The sequence below is a fragment of the Desmodus rotundus genome, chromosome 9 (genome assembly GCF_022682495.2).
Source record: "Desmodus rotundus isolate HL8 chromosome 9, HLdesRot8A.1, whole genome shotgun sequence".
In the NCBI taxonomy this organism is placed as follows: domain Eukaryota; kingdom Metazoa; phylum Chordata; class Mammalia; order Chiroptera; family Phyllostomidae; genus Desmodus; species Desmodus rotundus.
This window is the reverse complement of record NC_071395.1, coordinates 70,224,954-70,237,865: the sequence shown is the minus strand read 5'-3', so window position 1 is coordinate 70,237,865 and position 12,912 is coordinate 70,224,954. Positions and strand designations below refer to the sequence as shown.

General features: G+C 43.9%; 1 protein-coding gene across 6 annotated transcripts in view; it reads left to right on the top strand.

The window, feature by feature from the left end:
- Positions 1-12,370, top strand: part of CFAP52 (cilia and flagella associated protein 52) — a 31,127-nt gene extending 18,757 nt beyond the window's left edge. For 2 of the 6 annotated variants that reach the window (XM_045199296.3, XM_024565160.4), the window contains exons 9-14: positions 992-1,140; positions 3,615-3,760; positions 6,281-6,432; positions 8,309-8,411; positions 11,102-11,213; positions 12,017-12,367. In XM_045199296.3, the coding sequence (XP_045055231.2) occupies positions 992-1,140; positions 3,615-3,760; positions 6,281-6,432; positions 8,309-8,411; positions 11,102-11,213; positions 12,017-12,192 (838 nt within the window). In that variant the 3' untranslated portion in view covers positions 12,193-12,367. Of the gene's footprint in view, positions 1-991; positions 1,141-3,614; positions 3,761-6,280; positions 6,433-8,308; positions 8,412-11,101; positions 11,214-12,016 lie in introns of all 6 variants that reach the window. The other 4 variants (XM_024565161.4, XM_045199298.3, XM_045199297.3 and 1 more) reach the window with 3 other exon arrangements.
- The last annotated feature ends 542 nt before the right edge of the window (positions 12,371-12,912 follow it).

Below are 12,912 nucleotides of genomic sequence, written 5' to 3'. Positions count from 1 at the left end.
ATTTTAAGTAACTGTTATTACTCTAAGGTTGGCTTTTGATCTCTGTTATTGTGACTGTTTGGCAAGGAGTTCCATCTTATCTGCTGTCCTGTTTAGCATTTATTCTTTCTAAGTCACTAGTCCACCATAATAATTTTATCTCTGAGCCCCAAAGCAAAAATTGCGGAAAAGATCCACTTATTTGCTATTAATTCAAAGTGAGTAGATCGTAACACAAGTGAAAGGGACTCTGTTTTCATCAATGTGCTTATGAGGAAATGTAGAAAAATTTGGAGAAGTACTTAAATCTGAAATTTAGCCCAGTCTCTACCAAAACATTAGCTAGACTTCCATACTTGTAAAGCAGATGGTCTTTATCGTACCTCAGTGTGACTCCTTTTTATACACAAACTGGAATAATCTATAATTTTTTGACGTATTGGTATTTTTAATTCTATATTACAAGTTGTCCTTTTAAAAAAAACCTGACAGACCAATTACTCTGAGATTCTCTTCCTTGTCCACAATCTTATATTTTCTCATAACTAAGCAAAGAAGTGTTTTGGGTTATGTGCAAACCTGAATTCTAGTACCCTTTTTATTTTCTTTATTGAAATTTTAATGATTATCTACTTCACGGGAAAAGTTTTGTTTAGCCTCTAAATATAAATATTTCACGATGTAATTTATGTCAAGAAATGTTACTTACTGCTCCCCAGTCCGCCAGGACGTTGAAGACTTTTATATTGGCATTTTCTCTTTGCGCAAGTTTGTCCCAACCCTTCCTCAAGGGAAAGGACTACGAAAGATTATTCACAGAAGATTTGTCGGCCTCAAGTGCCACTTCATATAAGAAATCTGTAAGACCATCAAGCCTTGAGATAATCGGTGCCTAAAAGGCATCCTTTCCTTTATCCTTATGAAACATACTTTTGCTGTCAAACATGCATCTAAGGAACATGGGGCATCTTGTATGGCTGCATCTCACATCCTCTTGGTGGGTTCTTTTCAGCGGCACGGATGAGCTATTTGCCACCTGTGCCAAGAAGGACATCAGAGTGTGGCATACACTGTCTAACAGGGAGCTGCTGCGCATCACTATACCCAACATGACCTGCCATAGCATCGATTTCATGAGAGACGGCAAGAGCATCATTTCGGGTATCGTTGGCACTCTAAGATCTGGCCTCCTGCTGTGTCTGTGGCTTGGGATCTTGTCATTCTCGTTATACCCTGGTCTCTACCAGTGGATGACCTGGAACAGCCTCCCGCTGTCCACCCAGCCCTCCTTGCTTCTATTCTAGCCTCCCTTTGGCGTTCTGTTCCAGCTGGGAGACTTTCTGAGCTGGGAGGAACAAAATTTCTCTTCTCCCAAATTGTTACGTGGAGCATGTAGCTCTCTCTCTAGCAGGGAAACTTAGTAATTCAATTATGAAATGGATTTGAGCCCTCAGTGAGTACCAGGTACTTGTATTAGAACCCCTTTTGTTGTCCAAGGGGTAAAACCTTGGCTCTAAGTTATATCTCAAAGGGAATATACTTTTAATTTGGTTGATTATTTTATGCCCCAAATTCTAACATAAATTATAGACATCATAATATTCCATGTATACATACTTTAGTATCTATCTCTAAAACTAATATTCTCCTATAAATTAATAATTTATTCAAAACCAAGGGGGGATGGAATCAGGGTAGGGTGGTGGGGATGGCTGGGGTGGGGGGGAGTGGTGGAGGGAAAAAGCAGACAGCTGTACTTGGACAATAATAAAATAAAAAAAGGAAAAAATACAATAATTTATTAATACTTCTTATGTTCAATCCATGTAAAAATTTCCTCAGATGTGACAAGTAGACTCAGCGGTTCACATCAGTGGAAAGCCAGTGGATCTTCAGGTTCAGCTATTAAATGGTGACATCAGAAGCCCATCACATTCCTCTTTCTTGGCTCCATGTCCTGCATGCTGGTCTCCCCTGGGCATGTTTTCCCTCCACACAGAGGCTTCCAGGAGCTCCTGGCTTGCATCACACCGAGAGCTCACAAACATTCAGGCCATCATTGCCTCCTGTTTCTCTTACACCCCACACTCATTCCTCCCTCATGAGCACCCCCATCAGAGCACATCCAAGGCCCCATCACTTCTTATCATTTTCACCCCCATCTCAGTCACCAGCTGTCTCTCTCTCTCTCAATTACCTGAATGGCTTCCCACCAGGTCACCCTGCTTCTGCCCCTGACTTCCACCCCTCTCCCTCAGACTGTTCTGAACACAGAAGCCAGAAATCTCTTTTTAAAGAGAGTCAGATCATGCCACTCCTAGGGTTCAAAGGTCTTTCACTCTCAGAGAATAAAGGACAAAGTCACTTCGATTGCCCACAAGACCGTACGTGACCTTCTCACCTCCCCCACCTCCACTTTTTACCTCTGACTTTGTCCCTTCCTGGTTATCCCCACTGGCCATACTTGTTCTTTGCTATTCGTCACACACACTGCACATAGTGTCTTGGTCTAGCTGTTCGGTCTGCCTGGAGCGTTCTTTTCCCAGAGAGCCCCATGAGTCACTCCCTCACCACCACCACCACCCCACTTCCGCAAGTCTTTAATGAAATAGGATCTGCCTTGAGGATCCTATTTATAATTGCTAAGGTCAATAGGTGACAGTAAAGATGATGAGAAGGACCTGGTCACATGAAAATGTGGGAAAGAACATTTCAGACAGAGGGGACAGCCTTGAGGTGGGCAATAGCTTTGAGGTGGGCAATAGGTTGGTGTATTTGAGGGCTAGAAGATGACCAGTGTGTCTGCATCTTAGAGGGTAAGGTCAGGACCAGCGTTCAGGGAGAGTGGTAGTAGAGGAGATTGAGGATCTTGAAAGTTCTTGATCAAGGAGGTAACATGATTTTAAGAGGTTCACCCTGACCTCTGCATAGATCATTGATTGTAGGTGAGCAAGAACCCAAGGCCAGGGAAAAGCCATTATAATAATCCAGGAGAGACAGGCTGATGGCTTGGGTGAGGATGGTCCCAGTGGATGAGTTAAAAGTGTTCGGATTCAGAATGTTTTTTAACTGTGGTGTTGTTGGGGCCTGCTGATGGATTCAATGTTGAGTTGGGTTGGGTGGAAGGAATAGAGAGGAATCAAGAATGACTCTGAAGTTCTTGGCTTGAGCAACTGGATAAACAGTGGCAACTTTTATTGAGCTGGGGAAGACGGTGGGGGTGGGGGGACATAGCATCAGGTTTAAAGGCAGGAGGGAGAGTGGGAAGTCAACATTTATTTAGGGATGTTAAATTATACACCCCACATGCTATATCCAACAAGTAGTTGAATGTACAAGTTTTGCAGCTCAGGGGAGAGTGGGAGCTGGTCTACCTCCTTCCTCCTCATTCCAACTTCCCTCCCTTGGAGCCGGATGTTCACGGAGGCAGGTTCAACTAAGGCAAGCCACACATTTCCCTCAGCCAGGCACGACCAGTTTGGGGAATCGGGAAAGTGGTAGGGGATTGGCCTCTTTCCTCCATCCTCTCCACTGCTCCCCAGTCCTGACATTCACCTGTGATTTAGGAGAGTAATAGTCAGCAGTGAGAGTGTGATGTATTGATCTTGCCTGTTTTTGTTTTCCTTTCCTGCCAGCATGGGATGACGGGAAAATCCGAGCCTTCGCCCCCGAGACAGGCCGGTTGATGTACGTCATTAACAATGCCCACAGGATCGGCGTGACAGCCATCGCTACCACCAGTGACTGTAAAAGGGTCATCAGCGGCGGTGGGGAAGGGGAGGTAAAATCTTTTTTTAAAAATAGCCCTCGATATAGTGTGACTACCTGATAAGAGATCACTTACTTGATTTTTTTTTTTTAACCTGTTCTAGGAGTCAGGCCAGGACCAAATTAAGATTTTGATGAAACCCTAAAATATATCATAAATTGAAATTCTGATAATATAAATCTGCATATAAATACATTTGTTCACAGAAAGGACATTTAAGATGCAGACATGGAAATGTTCTGTATGGAATGGAGCTAGGAATCCAAGTTGGTGTCCTGCCAGAGTTTTGGAATACATACTTGTTCTTTCCCTTCAAAGACTGTAGTTATATAAGTTGTCTTTATCTTGTCTTTTAAAGGAGATGCTATTTTTAGAATTACTGAAATCATGACACTTGACCTTTTCCTTCCATCATTTCGAGGAGCCTACAGCATCTTTCGCTCATTCACCGCGGTGCCTCTCCTCTCTTCCTCCCCGGCTGCTCTCCTATCCCACAGCCTGCCCTTTCTCGACACGGCATGTTTTCTTTTCCTTTCTTTTCTCCGTGCTATGATAGCAATGACATAAGGGAGAAGGAAGACACAGCATCTTGTGTCGGCTTTAGCAGAGTTTGGGCCAAGCAGATGAGCAGCTGAGTGTCTGGGCTCCAGAGTCGCACTGCCTGGGCGCCGGTTCACCCACCCTGTTCCAGCCGTGAGAACTGGCCAGCGTGTGCTCTTTAACCTCACTGGCCTTCAGCTTCCTGTGGTCATGTGGCGATAGCACTGCTCCCATCAATGAGACATTTTGCACTCTTTATATGCTCTAAGTCCTCAAATTCTGGGGTGCGTTTTACACTCAGAGCACACCTCCCTCTGGACTACCCACTTTTCAGGTGCACTATAGACATATCGAGCCCTCAACAATCCCCCATCTCTGCCTATCGCTACCCTCCTGGCTTGACTCCCTTCCCTTATCCCTTCAGCCACGCTGTTGCTGACACCCTCAGCATCCTCCTCTCTCCTTCAGCCTCTTGCGACGTCTGCCTTGCTGATGCCCAGACATGGCTGGGACCAGACCAGTTGCATTCGAGGCTCCTGAACCTGAGCTGATGAGGGCTGTGGGAGGAAATGACACATTACAAAGTGATTGCCCTTGACCCTGCTCAGCAGTGTTCTGACCATGTCAGCTTTTCCTGTCATTCCCCACAGCTGTTTCAGAACCTTCCTTCCAAAAACCATAGTCTTCAAGGTCTTTGTAAGTACTACAGGCCAGGGCTGTTGGCCAGCAGGTGTACGCTGGTGTGAATGCACCAGTTGCTAAAATACTCAGGAACTTCCATTTTCACTGGTAAATGGCCATTGCCTGAGTTGTGAAGACCCCAATCCCACCACCTTGTCCCCTTCCCCCTCAGCATACCTAAACCACCCCTGCAGTCCCACAACTAAGGGGCTAATGCCCAGCACCTCCAAAGTCCTAGTCCTGGGGTTCTTTGGCTGGAGCCCACACCATACTATGAGGAAAAAGGTCAAATGCATTCCCCCACACGTAGTGGGATTTCAACACTGGAGATTTGTTTTCTTTGGCCAAAGTCCTTGTCCCATCCCACGTCATAACAGAGGAAAATTACTTGGACACCAAAGAAAAGAATATGGCTCCCCTCATTTGGGATACCTCATGCTTCGCAATTTTCTTTACTAAGAAAGTGTTTTAGAATGTGTTTCTTCATTTAAGGTTATTTTCCTCTGATCGGGTACACATAAATCACCTGTCCTAACACCAGGTTTTAGTGTGGTGTTCACCTGGACGACCATCCTTTCGGTGCCTTGTGCTACTTACACAAAGCAGTTTCTGCGCTTCTTGTTTTTCATAGGTCCAATGCATTCATTATACGAAGGCATAAGCATCTGATACATTGTTATGTTTTCTGATATAGTTTAACAGAGCATTTATCCGTTACAGGACATGCAATAATGACGAAATAACTTTCCTTTTTTACTACAGTTAGGGCATCGTATGGACTGTTTAGAAATTTTGTGTGTGGGCAGTTGTATTACCTATGCATTTCACTTCAGGATAGCAAAGGGGTATTATAAAATATATTTTTTGATAAAAAGTAGGTATTATTCTTGATGGGGCTGAAATCCATTAGTTTTTAAATGATTAAAATTGAGCCGCTGATGTGAAAGTCTGGACACGGCTCTGAGTGCCCACGAGGTTTCCAGATGGCACCAGAAACTTGAGAGCAGTGCTCGGAAGAAATGAGTAGACATGCTGCTTCTCTCGGGTTAGCGGCAGCCCTTGAGTTACCCATTTTAGTAGCTGGAACCTAATACATTTCTCAGCCCTGAAAGTAGAAGCAGGTGCAGAATCATTAGGCGCGTTTTTCTGGCTCCATGGAAGATACTCTTGGCCTACAACTTAGCATTCCCACCCCACTCAACCAAGGGAGAGCGGGTCAGGCAGAGCAGAGGTGGGAGAGCTCTTAGAATTTTTTTTATCCCTTCAAAAGTCCTGAGTGCACATTTTGAGCCTGTGCCTTGTGGCTTTCAGGTGAGGGTGTGGCAGATAGGCTGCCAGATCCAGAAGCTGGAGGAGGCCCTGAAGGAGCACCAGTCCTCCGTGTCCTGCATCCGGGTGAAGAAGAACAACGAGGAGTGTGTCACAGCCAGCACGGATGGCACCTGCATCATTTGGGACCTTGTGTAGGTACCTGTGATGGGGAGGACGAAGCGGCACTTACAAGCCCAACAATGCCATCATTGTATTGAACTTGAAAGATGATTCAAATGAAGTGTAGAAACCTTATTTAAGAAAACATAAAGTGGTGCTCATCAGGAGCCATTCATCCCCATGGCTACTCATGGATGCTGGTGGAAAGCATATAGTTTTCAGGAAGAGCTGGATGTTAGAAGTTTCTGGACAGATAGGGAGGTCGCTTTCCGGATACATGGTGGAGCGTAATTTAACTTACACTAATTCAACTCTTAAGTATTCCCCCAAAAGGGAGAAGGGAAATAACTTAAGTAATGTAGGCAGTTCTTCTGGTCCTTCTGGACACCCTGTCAGTCCCAGAATGAGCTTGCTGTGGGTGGGAGTGTGGGGCAGGTGGGGTTGCCCTTCCCCCTTGGTTGGCCTCACTCTCAGGGGCCCCTCATACTGTAAGCATATTGTTGTCTCCATAGAGTGCATGATTCCAAGCTAACTAGACCAGGGCAGGTGAACTTTATTATTAAAGTAATTCAAAGTATTTTCAAGAATTTTTTTTTACTATGAGCATTTTTTCTGTGGGTTTATTTTGAGAATTAGATGCTGTTCCACCAATCTCTCCTCCCACCCAGCACCCTTCTACCACTACTAAGACGCCTCCCTTCTGTGTATAACCAACCACATTAGAAATACTTAAGTACAGAGGTGGGAGGAAATATATATACACATATTTATATCTCTATAAAAATACAGATATTGATATAGCAAAAGAATATAAAGTATTCTTGATTGGAGAGAATAGAATGGGAACTAAAGGCAAAGGCAGAGCACTTTTTATTTAATACATTAAAAAACAAAACCAAAGTACACCTGTGTCTTTGGGCTCTGTGTGTCTCCAACTTTGATGGGCATACAAAATAGCTGGGAATCTTGGTTAAGTGTTGATTTTGATTCTAAGGTCTAGAGTAGCATCTGAGATCTTGAATTTGTAAAAGCTCCCAAATGATGCCGCTGGTGCTGGTCCAAGGACCACACTTGTGGGAGGGGTTAGCCTTCAGCTGAACTTCCCACCGGGAAAATACATGACTAGAAGTGCATACCTATGCTTGTTTCCACGAATGGTTGGTGACTGCTTCAAAGCTTTAAGCCCCCTTGTTCTATAGCAGGAATATTTGCTTAATTTGTGCCAAAGTCTTTAAAAATGTTCAATTCAGATACCACATTTGAAAACTTCCATAATGAGAAGAAACTGTGCAGAAGGTCCATTTTTTAGCCAGTGGAGCCTGGCCTGTGGGATGGGAGCCCAGCCTCCTTGTCAGTGGAAGGAGAAGCTAATTTCCGTATTTTTGGTACAGTACCTAAAGCAGTGATTCTCAAACTGTTGTGCACATTAGAATCAACTGGGATGCTGATTAAAAATGCAGATCTGTGGGCTTTTTCCGAACCTACTGAATCCAATCTATTTCAGTAAGGCCCAATGATACCCAAATTTTAAAGCTCTGCCCACACTTTGCCACTCAGCTTGCCTAGACTTTCACTTCAAAAATGGCAGCCTCGGGAATAAAGGGCTGTGTGGAAGGTAGCAGGTTGACTCTGAGTTCAGCCTCTTCTACCTTCTTGCTGGATCTCGAGGCTTCCCATTTAGTCCTGTGCTTTGCCTTTAGAAAAGCTCCCCCCCCCCCACCCCTTTTCTGACTGCCCCATAGGTGCAGTAGGAAAATGTGGAAGTGGAGTGGGCAGCATAACAGGAAGTCTGTTGGGAATAAATAAACCAACCCTAATCCAAGCTTGTACCAAATCCAATTTGAACAGTAACTACATTTTCTAGGGGAGAGAAAGTCAAGTTTTCCAGCTTTTGAATCTATTTTTCAGACATCTTAGGAGGAATCAGATGATCCTGGCCAATACCTTGTTCCAGTGTGTTTGTTACCACCCTGAGGAGTTCCAGATCATCACCAGCGGGACAGACAGAAAGGTAACTGCTCCTGGCGAGAGCTAAGCTCTTTCTGGTACAACAGAAAAGCAGTGAAGTGTTGTGGCTGAGGGTGCAGGCTCTGGGGTCGTGCCACTTCAGATGACGGCTTTGCAGTTTATCAGCCGTGCATGCCACTTTGGAAAGGCTCTATCATCTTTTGGTGCCATTGCTTCCTCATCTGTAAAATGGAAATGATGATGTCACCAACCTCACAGAGTTGCTGTGAGGATTAAAGTCATGCTTGAATGTAATGCTCATAGCAGGGTGCCTGCCCCTTGTAGGTACTCGATACATACTGGCTTTTACTATTAGGAAATTTCTGAGGCCAGAAAGGAATTGCTGTGCCCAAGCCAGTTGTCACCGTGACTAAATTCAAATCAAATGACAATAGAGCTCCTCATCTCTTCTCATTGATCTGCTTCACCAATGTATTAAAAATCTTTTAAGTTGGAGAGTCTGGTCTGTGTCCTTGAGTGAAGATTGGTCCTTTTGGGAGAAACATTTCCCCTTGGAGAAGTAAGAGGTGTTAGAGAGGCACATGGAGAAGCAAAAATGCTGGGGTGTCACGTACCCTGCCAGCCACATCAGATCAGCTTAATTATGGGTACATCCAATTAATGGGTTTGGATTCTTCTAATTCAGATTTTGAGATGACTTTGAGATCACTGGAGAAGAGGTTGCATATTTATCTTTTCCTAGCTATAGAAAATGTTGATGAGTTAAAAGTATAAAAATATTGTAGGGAAAATACTAAAGGTGCCTCTCCCACCTCCCACCACCCCCAAATTAGAATCTAGGAGTAAAGTTTTTTCCTGTTTAAACTTCCCAGGTGACTGGGGACTACTTTCCAAAGACACTTTATCATAAAAACCCAATGCTGCTTGGTCCAACCAGGACTTGCCTGACACAGATAGGATGCCATGGGGGGCCATGGGGATTTGCCTCAGTTCTAGTCTCTGTAGGCTGGCCTTCTTGTGTCTCGTCAGCCCAGACTGGCTGATGCCTGCCCAACCCATGTTGACCTGTGGCCTAAGTGGGCTTCCTCTTGGAACGGGGGTCGGATAGCTATGAGGGAGTTAACCACCACGTCATAATAAATACTTTGATATATGGTTCATAAAGTTTGTAAATTAGTGTGGTATTTGCCATATTTTAGGTTTCAGCTTATGAGACTTGAACCAGCCTATTTCCCTCTTACTAGAATTTTTGCCGGAATGTTTAAACCATAAATCATAAGTCTGTAAAACTATTCTAAGTGCAGGGGACATGACAGTGTCCCTGCTGTCATGGAGCTTACTTACTGTATGCATTTCATTTTGGGTAGGAGGGCATGGACTTGGACAGTACACATGTAAACAAATCCATGGATGAACAGTGAGTGAACAGGTGAACGAGAAGATATGAGATGGTGAAAGAGCTGAAAAGAAAATAGAACAGGTTCTGTGACACTGGCTGGCAAGAAGAAAGCTGCTTAGCTAGCTGGTCAGTGAGTCACCTTACAGAGGTGACCTGGGAGCTGAGTGAGGCCGAAGTGACCTAGCCATACTTATGTCTCAGGGAAGACCATCCCAGGCAGAGGATATTCAGGAAAGCCTGAGGCCTGGTCAAACGGCGCAGGAGAGGGTCCCTTTGACTCCTTTGGCTGATAAAGCAGGTAGTCAAGCACAGACTACTTCTATGGGTGTGCTCCCCGAGAAAGAAGGATTTGGGTGTGTTTTTAATAATTCTTTCAGCTTTCACTAGAAAGTAGAACTTTATGTTAAAGCAATTGAGCATCAAATGAAATCATATATAAATCACATACATATAAATTATATATATAAGTAATATACCTATAAATCATATATATCTTACACAATTTCTAGCAGAGGAATACAGATTCCCAGCATAAAGACTGGAACACAGCAAGTTTCCATCCACATGAACAAAGGCAGTGGTGAAATGCATGCCCAAGTTCACACTCTTGATTTCTGGTCAAATGCTTTTTGTTTAGAAAGAAATTTTAGTTTTGAATACGCTGTACATTTATGTTTCAAAGTTCAAAAGGCATAAAAGCAGTACATTCAGAGAAAAATCTCTCTCCTTGAGCTCTGTCTTTCCCCGACTTCACCCATGATCTAGTTTCCCTCCCCAGGAGGGGACAGATATTAATGGTTTGTCTTTAAAAGTCTACCCTTTGGCATGCTAATTGCTTTGAGGCAGAAGAGAAAGTTGGGAGTAGGGGTGGGGTGAGGAGGAGGGAGGGACAGCCACGGTCAGCAGTTGGCTGTGTAGGGCGCAGACTCCGGAACTCTCTGGACTGCTCGTTCCCCAAGCTGAGGGAAGCAAGTGCCCTCCCTTCCACAAGACTGGCAGACGTGGGAGAGCCGATGTAGTGGCTGTTTCTTTTTTTTTTTTTTACAACTGACTTCAGACTCAGTCTGCCTGGTCTGATCAAAAGCACTTCTGTCGCAATCCGGGTTTACCAGCACATCGTCTCTTTAAATAGAACACGAATTTAAAAACCAATACTAAAAATATTAAAATGGTTTCTCCACCCCTGCTTTAGCCTATTTATAATTTCAGCCGGCATATCATCCCGTGATGTATTTTGCCACCTTCTATATAAAGTAGAACCATCTTTTGTTAGCACGTGAGTGGATGATTCCACTGAGCTGAGCCCTGCCTAATGCTTCTCTCCGGAATTCCAGATTGCTTACTGGGAAGTATTTGACGGGTCAGTAATCAGAGAGTTGGAAGGTTCCTTGTCGGGGTCAATCAATGGTATGGATATCACACTGGAAGGAGTGCACTTTGTCACAGGTTAGTACTGGGGTCAGAAAAAAAAGCCAAGCCTGACTTAGGTAAATAGGGACATGGAACTCTCAGGCAGGAGGTCATTGGAAGTGACCACAAAAGGGTCTAGAGGGCACATGGTTTGAGTCATGCCTGAGCACTGCAGCCAGTGTGGCTGGAAAAGAAAATGGAGAAGTCACATGTCAGTAAGAGGAAATGTTTGCCCAGCAGCCTGAGGGGCACAAGTAAAAGCTAAGCCTCACATTGCTGGCATTTTGGGGGAGGGGTGGGTGGCTTTCATGGCCTGGGATGTCCGCTGTGCATTGTTCTGTTATTTCCTGCTGAAGTTTCAAATGCCAGGCTTTTAAATCAGTATTTCCTGGGGGCATTTACTATGCAACATGCCTGTTGGAACAACATCAGTATCATTTCCTGCCAGGCCCTTAGATTCTTTGGGACATTAACAATGAATTCTCCAAATGAATTAAAGTTTCAAAAACAGGTTTACTGAAAATAAGATATAAAGGCAGACGTATATGTGGACCTCCACACTTCCAGAGAAAAGACAGGAAGGAACTAAACCGAGATGTTATTAGTGGTTCTTTCTGCATGGTGGGATCAAGGGCGATGCCAACTCTTTGTATTTTTTTCCTCAAATTTACTACACCAGACCTATACTTTATAATCAAGGAAAAGAGTTATTATAAAGACATCTTTTTCTTCCTTTAAATTGGCCCCAGGGAATGTGTTGAAAATAATTCAGTTATTTGAAATCAAGGCTATTTCTCTGTATTATGTTATAGCAATGCCATATAAATGTCTTTTTTCAGGTGGACATGACCATATGGTCAAAGTTTGGGATTATAATGAAGGTGAAGTGACTCATGTTGGGGTTGGACACAGTGGCAACATCAAGCGCATTCGGATAAGTCCAGGAAATCGGTACATCATCAGCGTGAGCGCCGACGGAGCCATTCTGAGGTGGAAGTACCCATTTGCCTCGTGAAGCAGCGGAGACGCACAGCGCCTGCCGCTGAGATAACTTAAGACTGCTCTTGATGGGTTTTTTTGTTCTTTAGTCAAAATATTTTATCTTAAGTTTCTCCATTCCTTTGTAGAATGTATTTGACATTCTTAAACTGTATATTAAAATTGAAATATGGTCAAGAATAATTGGTCCAAGCTGTAATTTAAAGCCTTTTTATTATGAATAAACTTCCGGTTGTTGGTTTCCTATCGTAAACTCTTTTCTAGGACTCAGCAAACCCCACAGCCCTTCCTCATGGTACATCCACAGATGACTTTGCTGATATTCTCCGAAAACAAGGAAGGCGAACTCACCTTCTTAATTAGCATTTCATTGGTCAAGCTGCACAGGGCAAGATGTGGGTTTGAATCTAGATCTTGGGTAGTTTTTTATTTTTATTTTTTGTTTATTGACTTTAGAGAGAAAGGAAGGGAGAGAGAGAAATACCAATTTGCTGTTCCATTTATTTACGCATTCATTGGTTGGCCTGCATGTGCCCTGCTCTGGGATCAAACCAGCAAACCTGGCATATCGGGAGGGCACCCCAACCAACTGAACTACCTGGTCAGGGATAGTTTTATTTATTTTTTATTCGCTGAGCCACTGTTTTACCTGTTGTAACACAAGAATAAATTCCTGCTCAGAAGGTTGCTGTAAGAATTAGGTGAAATAGCCTGGGCTGGTGTGGCTCAGTGGATT